Below are 22,049 nucleotides of genomic sequence, written 5' to 3'. Positions count from 1 at the left end.
ATCTGTTTCTTTAATGTTAGATGTTACATTTGTAAGATAAAAAAAAAAATTTAATCAAAACTTTCATCTTGGCCCAAGTTGTGTCTTTGCTTACTTCCTGCCCAGATGGTTTTCTTCCCCGCAGTCCCTTTAAGTCTATATTTAGTGCACATTCAGTAGCGCTTTGGAAGCAGGAGTGCGAAGTGGCTCACCACAAACTCCCTGGAGCCGGTTGATGTACTGGCCTCACGTCTGGCATTAGTAGAATGGAAAGTGGAGGGTTTCTAAATTGGTAGTTACGAGGAGAAATCTGTAAAACCGCTGAAACACACACACACACAAAGCGCGAGAGGCAAACTAGGAGTGAACAAATGAAAGAGCTAGTTTTGTGGACAGAAATTCTTTACTCGCAGCTCTTTTGTCAATTTCACAGCCCTGCGTGCGCGCGCGCGTGTGTGTGCGAGCGCAGAAAAAGTCACGGAAGTGCGAGCGACTTTGCTCGAAATGCGTTGCCTGTCGCCTCCGGAGGTTAGCGCGAAATCACTCAGCGGCAGACACCTTGTCATTGACAAAGCGCTCCGCGAAGCAGGGGGGGAAATTCAGTCACCTTAGGTGTCAAGACTCTGCCGAGTATTTGATCATTTGCATGTTTATTTGATTAGCATTTCTGCCGGCTGCACTGATTGGACTGAGTTTTAGAGTGTGTAAGTCAGCCTGAGATCACCAGCGCTGTTTTCCCCCCTAATCAAGTTAATTAGAGGAAGTGCCGTGGGAGCCAGATTGACAGCAGCCGGGGGACCGCCGGTCCACTTAATGCGGCCCGCCGGCAGAAATCGCAGGGAAATGTGGGTCAACAGGTGCCAGAAGTGACTGGAGGCGTTGTGCGGGATTTGCATTCCGTCGGGTTGTGTTCAACCAGACGATTGTCTCAATTCTACAGTTTTCATTTCATTGAGTGTTTCTTCTGAGCCCTCGCGCCGCCGCTGCTCCTCACTTGATTTGGAGATGCAATAAACGTCTAACATTTGTACCCGCGTTGTCTTCGGCGCTCTTGAGTCTGACAAATGCGGCGTTTATGCGTCATCTCACCTCTGATAGATGTGTGTCACAAGATCAGGGATCCCGGCGTGTCTATATCCCCCCCGCGCTGTTTTTTTGCTCGTCTCCATTTTGAAGAGCAGCACGTTACTTGGTTGTAAATGCACAAAGAGGCCCGGATCCCCCCCCCCCCCCCCCCCCTGCCTGTGATAAGTTGTTCAGTGGTAGACAGACACAGCCCGCAGGTATACCTTTTTCCTGTATGCTAATATAGCCTTTCTCTCTGCACCGCCTTTTCCCTCGACTAATAAAATACATAAATGTTTTTAATGCGAGCGAGGGCAAAGGGAGTCGGATCAAAGCCCCGCAGGTGAAGAAACACAGGAGGCGGGGCTTGCTTCCTATCGGCCGTGCCCCCGTTGGAGTCCTGTGTTGTGACGGCGATCCTTCCTGCCAGTTGGCTACTGCGAGCGTCACCTGGATTACATTGAGTCAGTAACATTAACATATGTATGAGCCGAGCGGAGATGGGGGGAAGCTCTCGCCAAAATAATCTCTCGTCTTTTCACCGACATGTTATTGGGGGGGGTTAACCACACAATTGCAGCCAGCGGTCCTGCCGGAGCTCGCCGCGCCGTCACGGTGACCTAAAGTGGGGTTGTTAAGCTTTAGGAGTCACACCGCGTCCTCCGCCACTTCACCAGTCAGATAACACCACTAAGTGGGCAGTAATGACACTTCGGGGCGGACAGGCAAGCAGATATCAGGACACATTTCCCCCGACGTGGCCGACCAGCGCCTCCTCCGACACAGCGTGACCTCACCTGAAGTAATCCCCTTTCGAGCCCTAAAGCGGTGGCCGTGCCATTAACACACCACACTAATTAAAATAGTAAAAAAAAACTACAAGGCGAATGTCAGGAGAGGATGCAGACTGAGGTGACACCCAGAATCGTGTCGTGCTAAACATAGCTGAGCGCCCACTAGCAGAGCAGAATCCTTGATTAGAAAGAATTATTCATTTTTTTATTATTATTTTTTTACTGTCTCTCCTGACTTTTCCCTCTAACTCTCACTGCTCCGGCTCAGCCGCTAAAACAATGTCTCGGCTACCGCGCTCATGTATTTGGCACTACAGATGTTCCCACTCGACTGTCAAGCTAATTTTCCAGTAGAAATAGCTCGGTTTAAACCATGCGACTTTGTTTTTTTGTTTTTTTTAATTCTGGACCCTGTCTGACAGAAACTCTGACACTTGCATGAACAAGATGTATTTAAGTGTCTGGGAGACGACCCGGTGGAGAAAAATGAGCTGGAACAGGGCTTGTGAACGCCATCCCACAAGCCTTAGTTGTGACAGGCTGCCATTTCAAAGATTCTGCCTCCATCAGAGAGAGGGGGAGGGAGAGAGGGGGAGAAGAGAAACACAGCTTTTTAACTGTGTCACAAGATTTTCACACATGGGGAGTTTTGTCTTGGGTTTTTTTTTTTTCTTTTTTTTTTTCTACACCCTCTCCAGTTAATAAACCAGGCAGAAGCTTTGCCCCCCCCAGAGGAAGAGGATGATAAAAAATTAGTTTTAGAGGGGAATTTTCTTTCATCTTTTTCTATGTGTGTGAAACAAAGAGAATGGGAGACGAAGGCGTTATCGGCGGCTGCAGTCGCATTTTAGGAGCTTGTCCTTGTGGAAGTGGGCTGGTGAACTTTTATGGGGTGGGGGGGGCAAGGTTGTACAGTTAAGCTTGGATCACAAGCTTACTGTTCAGCTCGACTGTTACACGTGCACACGCGCACACAGCAGTTGAAAAGACATCACGGGGTATCAGTTGTTTTTTGAAGCCGTTAAGCAGCATTGAATAGCTTACATATTTATACAGCACCTCCAAAGCTCCTTTGAAACAGATGCTGCTTGGCATCAAAACACAATAATCAATAGCGGTTTCCCTCCGTTTAATCTGAAACATTCACTTTCCAAAGTGTCCTTGCTCGAGATCCGGAAAGATTCGTTCATTTACAGCCACGACTTAGTCGGAGAGACATTCGTTTGCTATTTTAATAGCTATACCTCAGTTCCTGTCATCATTTGGAATTCATTTCATCTCAAGATGTTCAGGTGACATCGATCCTTATGCCCCTCCCATCGCCGCAATCGCAGTGAAACAAGCTAATTGCCTCCGTCTGTGTTATCAGCTGATCATTTACCCCCAGCATTAGAGGTAGAGCGGAGCGTTTCCGGAGCTGGTAAATGAATCATGGGGCTCCAAGCACGACAGGTCGCCCCCCCCCCCCCCTGTGATGATTCTAATCCCATAATAGTCACGATAATGATGGAGCCATGGGTGGTGTCGTTACAAGGGGCAGTTTCCATGACAGCAACCCCATCAACCCTCTGAGGGGGAGAAAAAAAAATCAAAACCAAAGGTAGACGAGAGAAGGAAGAAGTTTTTGGGTGTGTAATGCTTCTCATCAGAAATGATTTGATGCCCGTGTCGGCTTTTTCCACTAATCTGCAGACACACCACATTTAGCTGAGTGATCCGCCCTTCGTGCGTGACGCTTCCCAAATGAAAATCACCGCCGAGCCCGGCTATCGTCTCTTGCTTACTCTCGATAGCGGAGCGTACGCTCTTCCCACCTAAAGCGTCACATTTGTAACCATCAAGCTGAGCCCTCAGCGCTGACACGCATTGGCGCCCTGTGTCCGTACGCACAAGGCCACGGAATATTTTCATTGACACATAAAGCTGTGAGGAATTGATTGAGTTGGGGGGGGGGGGGGGGGGGTCTGTGATCAAAGGATTGTTCATAGCGGGTATTCTCTCTTTTCTGATCAAGTCAGATTATATCAGCCCATTCTACACCCATCTGCCACTACCGAGAATCATAGGGGCAAAAATCCAGTGCTCGTTTTAATGGAGTCCTGCTGGAGCTAGTGTGCGAGAGAGGGAGAGACTGAAGCAGGCACCTCTGTGATGTTCACATTTCATATCTGCCTCGGCCCAGGAGCTTGCCTTTTGTGAATTATTAAGCAGAGGGCTTTCTTCTCTTCGCCTGTTTCTTTCTCCATTCTTTGCATTTTCTCTCTCTCTCTCTCTCTCTCTCTCTCTCTCTCTCTTTCTTTCTCTCACACACTCTCTTCCTCTTCTTCTTTTTCTCGCTCCTCCATGTCGGTACAACCAGCTCCGGCTGAAGCAGTGGCACTCTCACTGAGATGGAAATGGCAGCCTTTGAAGGGGCATATTGGGAACGTCAATTAATCCAGCCGTTTACTCCCCTGAAAAAAAAAAAAAAAAGGCCTGCGTAACCATTGTTCGTGGACTGTTTCATCTCCATTGTGCTCCGGGGGCCATGTCTTTAGCCGCTGTCCTCGTGCCACTGGATTCGGCGGACTCTTCAAAGATTCAGGATACACCGGGATAGGGCAACAAAGGCGAGGAAATGACATAGGAAGCTGAGGAAGCAGAGGTGTCACAGGAGTAGGACTGTATTGCATACCACATCATATCGCCTTTTTTCCTAACACAAAACCTGCAGTTCCCCCATGAAGCTATTCTCTAACTTACCTCCCCGTCACCAATGCCCTGTCCTGCCCCAGACCTCTCTCCAACCTCTACTTTATCTTCCTCCCGCTTCCCAATCTACCAAGTTCAGTTTCTCCCTCCCCCCCGCCATCTCTAACTTTGCACTCTATCTCTTGGGTGGTCGGCCTTCAGATCTCAGCATACCGAGCCCCTGCCTGGAGAAGGTGTGCGATCACGGGGCGGTGTGCGTGGTCAAGAACGACGAGCCGGTGTGCGAGTGCCCCGAGGCCTGCCCGCAGACGTCCGACCCCGTGTGCGGATCCGACGGCCACAGCTACGGCAGCCCCTGCGGGATGCGAGCGTTGGGCTGTGCCCTGCAGAAGGCCATTCACATCCAACACAAAGGGCAATGTGGTGAGTAGCCGCACGCGTGACACTGCACAGCTGCTTCGCTGTGCAGTCATGAACTCAGTATGAAATGTGTGAATTGTAGCTCACAGGTAGGGAAAGATCTCTCCTTGTGAAATATAATCAAACTCAAATTAATTAATAGTGCTGCGTTGCCCAGAGGCAACATTTTAATCCACAGACATTAACAATTAACACATATGGAATTATATTCACGGTGACCCCCCCGGGGCTTTCCATTCACTTCCAACAAAGTCAAAACAATACTTAATAGATCTCTTTTCTTACCCCTCGTCCATTACTCTTCTTCAGCCCTTCCACACCAACACCAGGAGTCCAATTTGCCTGTTTTGACCTTTAAGTGAAGACGCACTTTACCCCTGTTGAAAGAGAATGCGGAGCGTACTTGTCTGTAATTGGCTACATGAGTAACTTGGCTTTGCCTCGCTGTGTCCGAGTATCATTAATTAGTACACCAGCGACAGCGGAGCTTCAAGTGGTGAAAAATGTCTTCAGATCCACGACGCAGGCACACAGCCATACAGGCACATTTTTACTGCTTGGTAAGCCCACTTAGCGAATGCTCTTGATGGCTTAATGCCATCTTGGAAGGCCAATTTTCCCATGGACTCTAATTGGTGATTGAGCGTTCTTCGCTGTCTACCATCAAGCCGTTCGCTTATATCCCCATTAAAGGGGTTTGTTTGGGGAGTTGTTCTTCATCCTTAGTGAAGAAATGTATGCTGTACAGATTGTAAAGCCCCCCGAGGCAAATTGGTGATTTGTGGTATTGGGCTGTATAAATACAAATTTCTAGACTTGACACACTGGACAAAAAGCACAGCGGTTATTAGCCCCTTGGTCGGTTACTTCACTCACTCTGTTTTACTACAGTGGATTTTATTTTTCTGCATATTTTGAAGACCATAACAGTGAAAATGAGTCGGCCTCCGCGGTGCTGTATTTGTGGATGAGCTGAGCATTTGGCTGAATGATCAATACCACTGAAATTCGTCTCACTTTTGCTGCTACAAAATTGCACTCTTTCTGTTTTTTCCTGAAACGTGCAGTTTATGGGTCGAGTTTGTTGTTTTGTAAAATGAGCAGTGGGTTTCTCTCTGTACTGAGAAGATGACACGGTTAGTTGTTGGAGCGGCTCCGACGCCGCCTCTCTGCCTGCCCATGTGTTGCATCAGTCATCTTCCCCGCTGCCTCCCAGCCTCCTCTAAATTGAAAACCGACGCGAGGATGTATGCCAACAGGAAATGCAGCGGGAGCAGTGTTTGGTCGGTGGGCAGGCGGGCTGACTCAATTTGGTGCGCCGCACCGCAGGTAGACGGCAGGTCTGCCGGGCCCCCGGGTCCCTCGGCGGTAATGAATAGTCTTTATTTTGAAAAGCGAGGAGGCGAGAGCGAGCTGGCTGAGCGGAGGGCCCTGTCTGTAATCCAGCACTATGGATGGCTCTTGGCTCCCAGAGGAAACAGGCCTGCGTCAGCGCAATGGTGCCATAAAAATGCTGAGGCATCGGCTTGCCAGGCGCGAGCCGGCCGAGGAATGATGGCGATGATAATGTGGGTTATTTCTGGGCTGTTTGCACAGCTTTACTGGGCCTCATTCGGCACCATAACAACTGACTGACTTTAGCTATTATCTCACCTAATTATCGCAGCCTATTCCCCCCAGTAATATACTATACATGTTTATGGAGCAGAAAGGGAGAGAGAGGAGGCGAAGATATGCTGCCTTCAGGTGCTGAAGGAAGTATCGGATTTAAACGTTGAAGGTGTGAGCATGAGAAAGTGGTGAGAATGTTCAGCCCGTTGTTGTTGTTTCACCCCGACACTTATAATGCAGAAGAGAATAAGAACTGACAACAATTGAGCACATTTATTTATATGCTTGTTTACCGTGTTGTGCTAATAATATGTGTGATTTATTGTTTAAATTTTCATCTGCATTTTTGAGTATGTATTCATATGGTGTGGTTTTTTGTTTTTAATAGCCCTCAACATTTATTTGTTGTTGTTTTTGTTTACCAGCTATGTTTTGTTATTTCCATCCAAATGCACTTTAATGTGTAAGTTGTCAGATTCATGGATTTCAGACTCAAAATGTGGTGCTAAGGGTGGCAGGTTAAGGTGGCAATAGTTTAAGAGGCAAGAGGTGCCACAATAGAACTAAACTGGGCATGTTTGCTTTACTATGTGTGTGTGTGTGTGTGTGTGTGTGTGTGTGTGTGTGTGTGTGTGTGTGTGTGTGTGTGTGTGTGTGGATTACTGCAGCCTCTCATGGGCCCAGCCATAATTTAATTTCCTTCCCCGCGGGCTGGAGAAATAGCGGTTATCTATATGGCTCAGGTGCAACCCGATAGCGATATGAGTGACATTTGTTATTGTTCGGAGATTTTTCCTCCCCCTGCATTTGAGTGGCGGGCGACCTTGTAAGGCGGGCTGGGAAAGGTGCGCTCGGTTAATAGACCCCCCAGCTGGATATCAGGCGCCCTGGAAAAAGGGCATTTCATACTTTCATACGGCTCTACCCAAACAGATGAGAGCAGAGGCGCCGGAATCATTGAAGAAAAGGAAACAAATTCCCTTCTTCTTGTTTTTCATCCCACAGGTGTTTGAAATGATATACACAGTTGAGTAAGAAATATAGGTCACACCAGCAGCATGGGAGTGGTCGGAGAGAGGCGGTGTAAAGAGGGAAGAGGGAGGGGGAAGTAATAAACGCAGGGAGGGAAGGAGATGGAGGTAAATACGACGAGGAGGAGGAGCGGAGCGAGCGAGGCGGCCGAGTTAATAGTGTACCGGCCTGGAAGGCATCGACGGGGGAGTTGTTATCGCCCAGGCATGTTCACAAGCCTTCAAAACACAAACCAGCCTACTTCTTTCTGCTTAATCCTGAGGTAACACTCTGCCCAGACACCCTCCGCCGCAATTCAGGTTGTTTTTCCCCAGCGAGGATATATCAACAAAATGCTGCAAAGCTGGAGGGTCTTTGTTTTTGTTTTCCCCCTCCTCAATGACTCAATCCTCCGTGCTTTCAGGGCCACTTTTTATACTAACCTGCCCCCATTTCTCACTCTCACTTCTTAAAAAAACAAACACTGCCACCAAACGCAGCAAGAGAAGCTGTCACCAGTGCAAGAACAAACACTTTAACAGCTGCCAACGTTAGGTCCAGGGGACTTCAAGGGGACCTTGACTCAACTAATAAGATAAAAGATAAATGTTTGGTTTGAAATATGGATGTGGATGAATGGATTACTATCGGCCCAACTCCTCTGATCGGGCAGCCGATCGTGGCTCAAAGCTTGCCCGAGTGTTGCAAAGTGTCTCGGCCTCCATCTCCACACGTCACAAGCCGTTCTACGGGCCGGAGGCAGGTCGCATTTTGTGCCAACTTTAAGCTGCAACGGGACATAATGCTTGTGCTTTATATACAGTAGGTATTAGATTTGATTAGACCCGGCATGAGAAGATCTTAAGATATCTTACTTTGATCTTGGACGCGGTTATACCGTGCATTTTCTAGGCTGGAGAGGCTCTTGCATTGGCCGACATGAAAGTGAATTTAAATGAGATGAGAGATCCCAGATTCTAATGGGCTAATGTCGTGATGCCTAGCCTGCCAGACTTTTGAGCTTAAAGTCTGAACATTTCATGGTTCTGAAGTTGTCTTCCCGAGAAAAAGAAATGGACTATTTTTCACTGAAAACTCATAATTAGTGACGACAGACTTGGAGATTCAGATTGAGACTGAATCTGAGATGACAGAGAGTGGACATCTTAATGTTACCCGGTAATGGCGACAGTTCTCCCCCTTGCTCCCCGGCTTTGAACTGAAGCTCCCCTCTTTTTTTCTGTCTGTTTTGCGATGCGTGTTGTCTGGAGTATCAGGCAGCGTGGAGAGCCAGGTGCGAGGGGCAGCAGCAGATAAAGAAGCGAGGCTGCTATCAGGACACGCGGCCTGATAAAGGACGACACTCGACACCGCCACTTCCCGATTTATAGCTGCCTCAACCAGAGAGGAGCCGCGACCACAGCCACCCCCATTTTTATATTTTATGTTTATTTATTTTTGTCGCAGAAAACCCGAGCCAATATAAAGCCTCGTCATGTTTTTGTGTCAAAACCTCCAGTGCAAACCCACTTACTGTGTCTGGATAGAAGGAGCAACATCGGCTCTCTGACAACACATTATTATTTAGTCTGAGTAAAAGATTATTAGCCTCAAAGTACATAGCCAAAAGTATATATCAGCACCCCGGCATTACACTCATATGTAAATGTTTTACACCTCCAAAACCGTGGCCATTAACATGCAGCAATAACAACCTCCAGGTCCTGGAACCTGGCTGCAGGGATTTGCAAACAAGAGGAAGACCGGTTTTGCATTCGGTGTTGCAATCAATCCCAAAAGTGCTGGATGGCTCCGTGCAGGCCAGCACAGTTCCCCCACACTGCACTGGGCTTTTCTGCACAGAGGAATTGTCGGTTTCACGGATTGGTCCTGCATGCTCGGCTCATGTCATTATTATGTACTGCTTGGAAACTTGTCATTTTACTAATGTACAACATATACAGTAGCTCCTACAGGCAATATGCTGTCTGTGGCCGCATCCAGTTCACAATCAGGGCTCCCAAAAGAGTGGATGGCAGCACTGGATGGAGAGATGAAGGAAGCCAAAGAGCAATAAACAGATTGATAATGTGGATAGGTTCCAGCGGCCAGCCTCGCCTCTCTCAATTAGCGCTAAATCAGCAGCGGTTATTAGCCTGCCCCTAATTGAATGTGATAGCGAGCCGCGCTAATGCAATTCTCCAGGTGTAATTGGTGTCAGAGGGAAAGCACTACTGCTCTACTACTGCTCGCCCTGCCTGTGTACGCGGCCTCTCGTTCGCCTCCTCATTTGTTTCCAGCCCCCGTGTGACATCAGTCGCTGCCCTGAACACGTCTGATCCTGCCCTGCTGTTTCTTCAGGGAAAGACTTTGCCTCCAGAAGCAAGCAGGCAATTTCTCAAGAGATGATCCAAGTGAATCCTCCGACTAATAAGGAAAGTCTCAAAAGCTCTCTAAGCCTTTTGGGTGTCTCGACGCTGGGTTTTTTTTGGCGAGAAAAATACAGATATCATCTGCCTGATTCGGTTTGGAAGTGCGGCGGGAAAATAGCCTGTGTATAAGCAGATATGCAACAACCCGACAAAGTGAGAAATTCAACTAGAAAAGTGTGACTTCTCTCACTCTGCTGCTCAGGAGCATCCCCACAGGGATGGCGATGAGCGGTATCTGGCTGTCACTAGATATATACAGCGACGTAGCAATCGGCATTCAGGCCAAAGAGTTCAATTCTTGTCTCATCAGACCGAAGAATCGTTTCCTTCATGCTTTCAGAGTCCCTTTAAGTGTCGATCGGCAAACTCCAGCCCAGGCTGTCGAGTGGCTTTTTCCCTCCGGCGTAGCTTCAGCGCTCTCGTAACGTCCTGACTGATGGAGTGCTGCAGAGATGGTTGTCCTTCTGGCACACTCTCCTGTTTTTGCTCTTGAATTTCCAAAGCTCCTTGTGTCCAGTTATTCAGTCTCAGCTCTAGAAAGTGTCGTTTTTGGTGGCTCTAAACATCCCGCCTCCCCAGATCTGTTTCCCGGTAGAATTGTGTGGAGAGTTTTTCGAGGAATTTCATGGCTTGGTTTTTAGCGCACGCATGCATGTGAACCGTGACACCTTTTGATAGACAGGTGTGTGCCTTTTGGAAAGTATTTCAAATCAGTTCAGTCATCCTTCAGGTGGACTCCTATAAAGTTTAAAACCCATTCTACACTCGTATGGAAACTTTGTGCTGCACCACTGCCTCGTTAAGCACTACACCAGCTGTCAGCAACACAGCTTGTCAAGATAAGACAACAACTAATTTTTGCCAATTAATTATTTAATGGCTGTTGTTCACACTATGAATATTAATACACAGGAAATATATGATTACTGCATCTGTAAATAGCACGTTAGCGCTGTCCTTATGCCTCATAGCTCGCTACCGAGGCCATGCAAAATAAACACCTGAAGCACTCGCACTGAGCCTTCGCCCTCCTCTCTTATCTCCATCTAGATGAGGCTTGTGCCAACTGCTCTTTCGGGGCGATCTGCGACGCCCAGAGCGGGCAGTGTGTGTGCGCATCGGAGTGTGTGGACTCCCACCAGCCCGTGTGCGGCAGCGACGGCGACACCTACAACAGCGAGTGTGAGCTGCACGTGCGGGCCTGCACACAACAGATGGACCTCCGAGTGGTCAGCCAGGGAGAGTGCAGTAAGTGATGCATGCATTCGTTCAGTGTGTGTCCATACCGGGCTTCTTGGCACACTCGTGGATCCTGGGTGATCAGATGTTACACGATAAGTGCACGACATTCATAAGTACAACACAGACAGATTTACGGAGGTATTTTTCCCTAAATTAAATTTCCAAAATAAAAGTAGAGCCCAACAGAGACCTCGTACAGCCGCAGGCAGACAGTTCATATTCTAACAAACTTTGACAGATGGAGAGTCACTCGGGGAGCGAGTATATGTCAGTTTTAAGGGAGGAAGTGGCATGCATGGCAATTAGGAAAAGCCAGGGGAAATCTCATTTAAAGATGCATTCTAAGGTCTGTTGTGAATGAAATACATCAAAACATTGCATGAACATTGCATTAACCCATTGCACTCTGATTCTAGAAACATGCGGCAACACTGTTTGTGCCTGGGGGGCCCGGTGCGTTCAGAATACGTGCGAGTGCCCGCCCTGCTCAGGCGAGGCCTTCTCCCCGGTGTGCGGGAGCGATGGCGCCACCTACAACAACGAGTGTGAACTCCGCACGTCCTCCTGCAAGCAGCAGAGGAGAATTCATGTGGCAAAGTCCGGCAGCTGCGATGAAGGTAGGAAATGGACTTTGAAATGGTGTGATTATGTAAACCAATCGGCCATTAAAATGGTGTAATTATCTTTAGCAACTGACCTGTGGCACAGCATGCAGTGATGTGTGGATTTTAATAATGGTTGCACATGCCACCAGCAGGCTAACACAGCACAGGATGAAGGGAAAGTCATGCTGCGTGTCAGTCAACATAACCTGGAACAGAAATGAATTCTGGGTGATTAAGTTTTCGTGCTCATGCTTTGGCTGTCTTTTTTTTTTACCTTTCATTTCTCCTGCTACAGTAAATTCTCAAATACTTGCTAGCTTCTTTATTAACCTCACCTGCAGGCAAAATCAGGCTCATATTAGAAGCAACCTTTATTAGTAATTGAGCCTTTTATATATATATATATATTGTATCATATCTCAGTAAGAAGCCTCCCTGTTTTCTTGTTTGCTTCTTCTCTTATTTTGATGTAGCTGCTTTTAGTCATTTATGGATCTTTCCCCATTCTACCGTCAACTTAACAGTTCTTGCACCTTTTAAGACATAAAAAACATTTCCTAGTGGACTTTTAATGTGAAAGATCTGCAGGAAAGTGTTCAGTTTCCCTCTCAATAGCTGAACACTGAACAAAAGAGTGATTGAAGTATATAGGTGAATGAGAACAGTATTCAGAGCATTAATATAAGCTAGCAGCCAACAACTATTGTAAAGATATACTGTAGTGGAGTAATGTCTACCTGTTGTAATCCAAGCTTCTCTGTGCTTTGTTGATATAGCCGGGCCGGCCCTGCGTGCCTCCCTGGTTAGCTCACAGCGTTTAACGCAGGAGCCATGACAGAACAAGTAGTTTCGATCTGCTTTTATCAGTGTTGTTTGTTTTGCGCTGGCTTTTATTGGAGAATTCACGGTACACATTTTATCGAGCCCCGCCATCCAATTATGCTTTTAAGTGTGTGACCGACGGCACTTAACGTGAGTGTCGTCGATTTTCCACGCCTGCATACTCTGTCGCGCTGAATAAATGAGATCTAATTCACCGTGCAAAATCATATCTTGATCTGCGCTGACAGGCCGACGCAGGGCATCACGGTCTCTCTCGCTCGGGCCCGTCCGACGACGACTCTGGAGGGAGCGGCACGCCAACCTCTGGTTGTCATGCCCCCCCCCCCCCCCCCCCCCTCTGTGGCTGGTGGGTCGTCACGGCGAACGCAGTCATCCTCTGACAAGGTGTGAAGGGTAGCAGATTACACCTGCCAGCAGGAGGGATGGCTGGAGAGAAGAAAAGAGAGGATAGATGGAGGACAGAGCAAATAGAGATGAGAGGAATCCTCTTCCGTTTTGATTGCTAGCCAGCGGGTTTTTTCTTTTTTTTGTCTTTCTTTCTTTTTTTGTCTCTTCCTACCATTGTCTACCGTAGTGGCCCAGGGCCTCTGAGGCGAATCGTGCCGCCAAAGCTCCTTGTGGTCGATTTAACATCATTCCATTGACTGAGAAGAGTGACCTTTTTTGTATGTGGAGCGTGAAGAAATGTGAAACTGTATGCAGACTCGCTCTCACCACACACACACACACACACACACACAGACGCTCTGTCCTCTTTCTGTTGGTTGTCTTGTATCAGGCAAAACGGCTCTCTTCTACCTCCCCAAGGGCATTGCTGCGCTTGTGTGTGTTTTTTCATTCTCTTTCTCTCTCATACCGCCTCTGAACATCCCTTTTTTTCAGTTGCTCATTTTGATTCAGAGAAAACCATCAGGCTTACACAAAAGGATCTTTCTCTCTCTCTCTCTCTCTCTCTCTCTCTTTTTTCTCCCTGTCGCTCCATGCCATCCCACCCACTCATGTCTTTCTCTCTGTATTTTGCACTCCTCTCCACCGGAATTGTGCCGCTCGACAAAAGGGGCCCCGATGCTTTCACAGATAGGGGTCGAGGTGGGATTGCCTGCGATCGATAAATTTCACCCTATGGGGTGAAATCTGCAGGCTCTGTCCCCGCTTCCTTTTCAGCCCCCTCAAATCTGACCCAGACCCTCCACAGGAAGTCTGGTGTCATTGTAAAACGATCAAAACCAAGTTGCTGAGTCCCGTCCCCCCCCTCGAGATATCTGTGTATTGGCTTCTCTTTGGCTACTTACTGTCAAAAGAATCTGTGGTTGATATATTTGTCCCCCTCCTTGATGTACAGGTGGTAGGCTTTGATAGTATATATCGTGTATTAACAGCAGTCTGCCACAATAAACGAGACCTAAGACTAAGTATTTTCCGGCTGTGTTGTGGACAGCGGCAAAGCTCTACATCACCGGTGTGCCCAACCCCTACTCCATACCTCATATCTAAGATAAGCCCGGAGAGGAAGTGAACATGTGATTTATTCGCTGACGCAGACCTGACTTAAACACCATCCTCATTAGTCTTGCTGGGGGGGGGGGCGGGAGGGGTCGGCGAGTATAAAAATGGAAGTTGTTTTCTTCCGCCTTTTGTTTAACAGTAATGACAAATGACAGTGTTCCCACTGTTGGCCATACAGGGAAATTCATCACCTGTTTAATTTCACACCCGGGTAGGCCTGGTCTCAGCTTCTTTTGCCGACACTGACAAAGTGGCGACTGAGAGCAGTGCATCACCTGCGGGGGCCCCCAGCCCTTTTTAATTGACTAGACATTTAAGAAACAAGATTATGAGTGCAGCATCAACGCGGCGATGCGAGGCCCACGCCCTGCACATAGAGGATCAATATGCACATATAGGATCAATAAGGCTCCGAAAGATATGAAAGGGCATACAGATAAAAAAAAAGACCTTCTCTCTTAAGCATCTCCAAACGCCTCGTCCCGCGGCGCTCCATCCCTCTTTCTGTTTCCAGGAACTTTATTTGGACTAACAACAGCTGTCATGCCCGTCAAACATCGGGCCGTACGAGCGGCTTATGGATGGAGCGAAAGCGGCGAATCGCGCCGTTGTCGTCTTCGATTTTTGCCGCCGCGGCGAGGGAGGGTTTGCTCAGAGTGATAGATGTCCAAGGTGACACTCGCACGGGTCATGCTATCAGAAGGTACCGCAGTGATATCGGTCACTTCCCGGAAGCCACGGATGTAGACACGACGGATCTGCTCGACCAAAACACCTTCTGCTGCTTCTCACATGTCCTCATTTATTAACCCTCTTCTTTTCCTTTCCACTGCCAAATCCTTGTAATGTGTGTTTTTTCCTTTCCTCTCTGTCTTCCTTGGACATTATTCTGATGCTATTCATTTCCTCTCTACTCTCCGCCATTGAATTCTGTCTTCTTAATGGAGCTCTCGAAATAGACTCTGGTTTCTGACATGATTGAGTAAAAAGCAACGGACGGGCAGTGCAGAGAGAATAGCTGATGGAGTCATCTTAGCTGGGGATGTATTAATTGAAAGGTTCATAAGCAGCGCGGGTGGCGGGCACATCAAAGAGCACCAGCTAATTAGGACCCCCCCTTCGCCCTTCACTTTTATTTATTCCATTCTAATGTCTTACCTCTTTTATTTATTTATCTCGCCTCTGTCAGGGAGGCCTGAGCGGAATATGAATGAACTACTCCTGCATTTCCCTTTCACTGTGTCTCACTGAGCTGGTAGTACAGTACACAGATACACGTAGCTGCCGGCGCCCCAGTTGTTATCGTTCCCTCTTCTGATCCGTTCTGGAGTCAGCCGACACCTCGTTTTTCAGATGACATCTTAGGAACCTTCAGATACCTGCGATAATGGCACCAGGCAGTTGAAAGCCATTAGCCCCGAGCATTAGCCCCGTCACAAAATGTTACGTTTAACCGCGACTGGGGTTCACAATCGCTCAGTAGCTCGCAGCAGCAGATTCGAGGATTGTGGGTCGGAGGTTTTGCTGGCTCAAAACGGAGACGGAGCGAGTCCTTAACAAGTCCTGATGTTTGTGGAGGATGTCGGCCTCTCCACATCGACCACTCGAAGCTGTCACAGCCCATTGCTGATGAGCCATGTCAAAAGAACAGCCGGGGCTTTCATCTGCCCCTCCCCTGCACTGTGACCTGCTCCATAATCTACTTTAGAAGATGGGGTTATGCTAAGTGGCACTTCCATCACTACGACATTGATTTCACCATTAGAGGCGATGCATCAACACAGACGGGAAGAAGAAATAACACCTTGGTTATCTGATGTTTATTTTGAGTCGTTGGGATCTTTCAGTTGGACTGCATTCCTTCTTTGGAATAAACAGATTTGTTTCAAATGAACTTTCTGCCAGCCCACGGGGTGCCTCTCGCTCTGTCTGACATTCTCTCTATCTGCCGCGCCGCTGCTTTCATTCCCTGCTTTCGCTCACGTCGCACCTAATCTCCCTCCGGAGTTCCACCAGAGGTGAAATTTGCAGCTTCAAAAGCCGGATCCTCCCCCTGTCTGCCGCCTGCACTCTGCAAAAGCCCCCGATTTTTGTTTTTCCAAAAATTAAACTCATTGCTTACCGTGTGCTAGCGTGTGCACAACGGTTCATCACTGACAACACTTCTGTTCGAGCAACACAAATCCCCGGTGATTGTTGGACGTGGTCTGGACCAGGAACGCACTTACTTGGATCCAGAGAAGTGCACTTTTAAAAACAAACAAAAGGCCTTCCAGGGTCACAGTTAAAGACAACTTTCTTTGAAGTCTCAGGCGATAATTAGATTTTACTGAACACTTTGCAATTAGTTGTATTCTCATATCAGGAGTCAGGCAACCATAGAGCAGTCCTTGCCACTTATTCTCTCTGCACACTTGGAGGCCAGAGTTAATAATTCGCTCCCCTTTTTGTCTCTGATTTAATTGGAATGAAAGGGATGCCTCGCTGGTGGTGCGGAGATGTTGCGTCTAATTTATTTAGTCAATCTCTTTCCCTCACTACAGTTGGTCATTATCTTGCACTACCAGCAGCGCCTTTGGTTCCCCCTCCCCACCCCCAGTGTGAGGGAAATGTAAATGATCCTCACTTTGTGGTGCTCCTAATGTGTAAATGTAGCCTTAACTTAAAGAGACATGAAAGCAGGACCCTGTCTCCGCCTGATGCACTGATAAAGGGACATCTCCCCCGTGTGTTTGATTGACGATGCTGTGTATTTTGTGGTGTGTTTGCAAACGCAGACTGTGGCTCAGGAGGGTCAGGCTCAGGCGCGGAGAGCTGTGAGCAGGACCGCTGTCGCATGTTCGGAGGCTCGTGGGACGAGGACGCAGAGGACGACCGCTGCGTCTGTGACTTCACCTGCCAAAGTGTGCCTCACAACCCGGTAAGGCCGCCACACGCGTGGCTTTGTCCTTAAAACACATTTAGTGCAATTTGCGTCCGGAACTTCTTTACTCAGTGTCGTAACTCAGACATCGGACATATGAGAGCTGCATCTCCACAGTTCATCAGGGATACATGCACATCATTTAGAAAGCAAAATGTGCAAATATAATAAGTTTTAAAAAATAAGATAAATCCACTGGGTTCACTGGCTCCATGACAAGATTATACTTTATTTTTAAAACACCCAAAGCATCATGGATTGGCAAAACTTGAGGGAAGAAAAACAATAGGAGAAAACACAAAGACTATTATTACATTTTTGACAATACTCAGGCTCATAATGTCCTTTCAACACTGAATCGCTGACCCTGTGCTGTGCCATCCATATGCAGATATATTTCATGTGTGAAAAACCTTTGTACATACAGGCAAACACTCCAAAACATTTAAAACTGCATAAAATGGTTTTGTTTTGCATAACAAAAAATGGTCCTAGAACATGTATTGTACCATTGGCATGTCAACTGATAACACTTCTGAGTAATGTAAATAAAAATATAGGGTACTGACGAAAAAAACGGAAAAAAAAACCAGAACGTAAATAAGACATTTTTAGGTGACTAAAATGTTCCAATTAACTTTCATGAACTGAAAACACAATGGGAAAGGGTTGAAATTGTACGTGACCAGACATCGTATGTAACACTCAACTTTCTGTGATTCCTTTGTAGATTTGTGGCTCAGATGGAAAAAATTACAGCAACGAGTGCCAGCTGAAGAAGGCCAGATGTGAGAAACAAGAGCACTTGTTGATTCAGAATCAGGGAGCCTGTGCAGGTCGGTACATTACACCACTCAGAGTCAATGTCATTACAGTGTGCGCAAGCACGCTCGCCAAGACTCATTGTCATCGACATCCCATCTCTCCACTCATTCCATCCATTGACGGGGTTGCAATAGCCTGTTGTTGGAACACAATTCCGACAGCACTGCTGTTTGTCTCTCCGCACTGTGACCGCTGTAGCCGTAAGAAATGGTGGAGGTCAAGGTTAAATACCATGTGTATATTTATGCTCGGAGAACGTCGGCTCAACACACTCGAGGCCTTTCAGCGAGGCTCTCGTTCATATCTGGAAAACGGAGCGTTCCTCTGGGGCTGGCTGGCTGGCGTGCACAGATGAGAATCTCTCTCACGGGCACATGTATGGATCGAGCTGATAGCGGTAATGATGACTTACCCCGCCCCCGGACGTTCTGACAACATACACCACAAAACCTGTGCTCACAAGCTTGCTTCTTAACCCTCGAGATGCCACTTCGCTCCTCTTGCTAAAATATTAAAAGAAAAACATTCTCTCTGCGTGTAAATGAATGGCATTCATCAGCCAGGATAGTTGTCCGATCAGCGGCTAAGTAGCAACGGTTAGCCCTCGTCCTCTCCGTGGCTGTGTTAAATCAAGAGCCTTTTGCTCCGCTACTAGCGCAGGTCGGGGAGCAGAGCAAAAGGCACTTAGGGGGTTTCGTGTGATCATTCCAGCCGGTTTGATTCCCCGTGGGGGTAAAATAGAGGAGGATGGAGAGAGTTGAAGACAGAGTGAGACAGAGGGGGTTCACCAGTGTTTTCACACATATCCCTACAGATTCTTCCCCTTCCCTAAGCTGGCCTCCTTGGGCACTGACTGTCACGCCTCTCTTCCATCCGTGGATAATCGATCCTTTTTTGAAGAGCCCCTCTATGGGTGCGAGAGCTCTGGGCTCTCCTCTCCTATTGGCAAATGGGAAAAACTCCGATCTTGGGGAATTTCACTGCCCTCCACATTAGGTATGTAACGAGAAACTTCATTTGACCTCAACTGTAGAAGCTTATCAAAACATGCCAGCTCCCGCCCGCTGAGCATGAAGGCAACCTTGTGTTTTTGTGGTTCTGCTTTTAAAAACGTTACCTCTTTTGCATACGGTGTCAACAGTGTCATCTGCTGCGTGCGCATTGGGAAAGTTTGCCTGTGATGGCATTTCAAACCATCTCTCGTAGCTTCCTAAAAACTCAAATCTGGGTCCGGGATTTCAGTCAAATCCAAAGAAACACTTATTGGTTTACTAGACGAGCAAACGCGTGCAGATGTGCCCCTGCGAGAATATAAAAGCCTGGCTACAATCACTGCAGCGGAGGAAGCACAGCGGCAGAAATGTGAGGGTAATATTGCACGTCACAGCGAGCTGCATTGTGCAATGGCCACTGAAGAGGAAAAACCCTTGAAGGGTGGAAGAACATATGAAATTAAAAGTTCCCCTTGTCCTAATAGGCTCAGCACAGATAGCCGAATGGAGCGCTGGAAAGAGGCGAGTTAAATGAACTGTGTCCAAAGCCCATCTCTGGAGTGGGAAAGCACTGGAAAAAGAGCGGGCCGAGTCATCACCATTAGGCTGAGGCTCATATCCACACCAGTAACAGTGTGATTTATGGCCCCTGTATCTACAGCCTCCAAACTCTAAATGAGCAACACAAGAAACAGAGAGCGGGAGGGGAATAGAGAGAGACAGAGAAGGAAAAAAAGAAAATGGTGGAGGGGGAAGATTTCTGCTCGCTATCTCTACAACTTTTCTTTTCACCCCAAAGCCTGGAGAGAATTTGAACAATTATATTTCTGCCTTGGCCATTAAACAGACCGCCTTGTTCCTCTCACTGCATGTTTTGTTGCGACTCTTCCGATTTCTGGAGAAGCTCCAGGTTTCGGGAACACATTTGTCCTTTTTAATTTTACATTTTGTTGAATGTGGTTCTTTAGTCAGAGCTGTCGCACTAGTTTGTATACCGGTGCATCCTTAGACAAAGGAGCTCTCCACGCACCGTGCACAGACAGGAACTGCTTGGCACATTCCTTCACATTATGCAGCAGGCTTTCTGTCTCTCTCTTTTTTTCTTTTTTGGAAGGTTGTAGGGCAGCACTGCAATTCCGTAATATTAGACAAGAACAAATGATGAGAACATGCCTCTTCGTAGGTGGTAAATGTCAGCCGCCGCACATTCACCAGCAACGCCATTGTTTGTTTTCACTGGAGGTAATAGCATCACCCCCCCCCCCCCCCTAATTTTGAGCCATTGTGGAGAAAGTAGCAAATAGAATTGTTATCTTGAAGCCGGCTGCCAGCCTCTCCACCTCTGCCCCTCGAGCCAATCTCATTGTTGGCAAAAAAAAGTTACATGTTGCTCGGAGATTGTGTTCTCTCCCCCCCCCCCACTGCAATGACTTAAATGTTGGTGTTCTTCTTTCTCTCCTTGTGCCATCTCCCGTCTCCCCTCCCCTCATTGTTGGTATTATTTTTTTTCCCATCTCATCAGCGATTTCAGCCACATCTCTGCCTGAGCTGACGCCCCCCCAGCACTGCAGTCTGTCCATGTACGGCTGCTGCCAGGACAACGTGACGGCGGCCTTAGGAGTCGGACTGGCTGGATGTCCCAGTAAGTCCCCTTCCACGTCCCCGTTGACCCCCGCAACTTCCATGTGATATGAGTTTGTTGTGTGCACGCACAAAAAAGAAAAGTGACACTTTAGATACTATCAGGCTATTTCAGCATATGGGACTTATTGTCCTTGACTGCAATTACCGTACCAGAGCTGCAGAGCTGAAAACGTTTCATCTTAATCCGAGGAATAATTATGATAATGTTGCACCGTATCAACAGGAAAGATCTCTTCATCCGACGATCTTGACGAACGATATCACGCAGACGGGGGGGAAATGCCTCATCAAGCCGTTAGCTAGGGGACACAGTATGGATGGAGAAAATGCAGATTTAGAAATAAAGATATACAGAGATTTAGTAAAGAGGAAACTCACCTAAGCACACTTTATCCACCTCTTTATTTGTGGAATAGGGCTTACCCAACGTCTGAGCCCAGCATGAATCTTTGATGCAGAATTTCCGTCATAGTTAGCAGAATTCAGCTGTGGTAGATTATGTGACGATAGGGTATTTCAAAGTTAGAAGAAGCACAAACCAGTGTGTGTGTATCAGAGTAGAAGCTGCATCAATGTTGCTCTGTTCTCCTCAGGTACCTGTCAGTGTAATGTCTACGGCTCCTACAAGGGGACGTGCGATCCGGCCACGGGCCAGTGCTCCTGTAAGCCGGGTGTCGGGGGACAGAAGTGCGACCGCTGCGAGCCGGGCTTCTGGAACTTCCGTGGCATCGTGACAGAGAACATGAGCGGCTGCACGCGTAAGGAATCTTCTTCTTTGTGCCTGTGCCGACTGGGGCAAATGCACTTGCGCTTCACTGTTCCATGTGACCGCAGCAGTAGGAGCAGTAATTTGTTGCAGCGCTAGTCTCTGTATTTATGCTGCTTTTATGTTGCTTATGACATCCTTATACGTTCTTTCCGTGAAGGGTCAGTTCAAACTAATTACAAAAAAACAAACATATTTTCTCGGTTACTTCAAGTGGTATCCAGCCTCGCATAGGGTTGTGGTTTTGTTTGGATTGTCGAATAAATTATTACTATTTGTATAGCCCAATAAAGCCTCAAATCAGTTCGCTTCAGAGGATTTTACTATCTTCAAAAAAAAAGTTTTAAAAGGGGCAAACCTCAGGAAAAACAATAGAGGAGAGATCCCTCTTTTTACTGTTTGGGAGGACTGTGTTCATCCCAAAACCAATGTCCTGGTTACTCTGGATAATCCATAGATCTCTCTGGGGACAGAGACTACTTTCTAACAAAGGAATAAATAGTCCCTTTTTAAAACTATTAGCTGTGGGAACCCAGCGTAACAGGGAAACCGGTTCTGGAAACCACATCTTTTAACAAAACAAAATCCCCACTTACAGTTTTGGGATGGAGCCATGAACCTTTTGAGACAGATATCTCAAAACCCGGACAAACAAAACCAAATCGACATGGCAAGATACCACTGGAGGTAGATTTAAAAG

The 22,049-nt window shown here is 47.4% G+C and overlaps 1 protein-coding gene across 1 annotated transcript in view; it reads left to right on the top strand.

Annotated features, from left to right (window-relative positions):
- agrn (agrin) overlaps window positions 1–22,049 on the top strand; it is a 229,333-nt gene that overhangs the window by 161,938 nt on the left and 45,346 nt on the right. Inside the window, exons 8-14 of the mRNA XM_076092623.1 lie at window positions 4,731–4,952; window positions 11,054–11,251; window positions 11,662–11,862; window positions 16,977–17,119; window positions 17,853–17,958; window positions 20,462–20,581; window positions 21,177–21,341. Coding sequence (XP_075948738.1) covers window positions 4,731–4,952; window positions 11,054–11,251; window positions 11,662–11,862; window positions 16,977–17,119; window positions 17,853–17,958; window positions 20,462–20,581; window positions 21,177–21,341 — 1,155 coding nt within the window. The remainder of the gene's footprint in view (window positions 1–4,730; window positions 4,953–11,053; window positions 11,252–11,661; window positions 11,863–16,976; window positions 17,120–17,852; window positions 17,959–20,461; window positions 20,582–21,176; window positions 21,342–22,049) is intronic.

This window comes from Anarhichas minor, unplaced genomic scaffold, assembly GCF_050575085.1.
Source record: "Anarhichas minor isolate MPS153535 unplaced genomic scaffold, ASM5057508v1 ptg000003l, whole genome shotgun sequence".
Taxonomy (NCBI): domain Eukaryota; kingdom Metazoa; phylum Chordata; class Actinopteri; order Perciformes; family Anarhichadidae; genus Anarhichas; species Anarhichas minor.
This window is presented reverse-complemented; position numbering and strand designations above follow the sequence as displayed.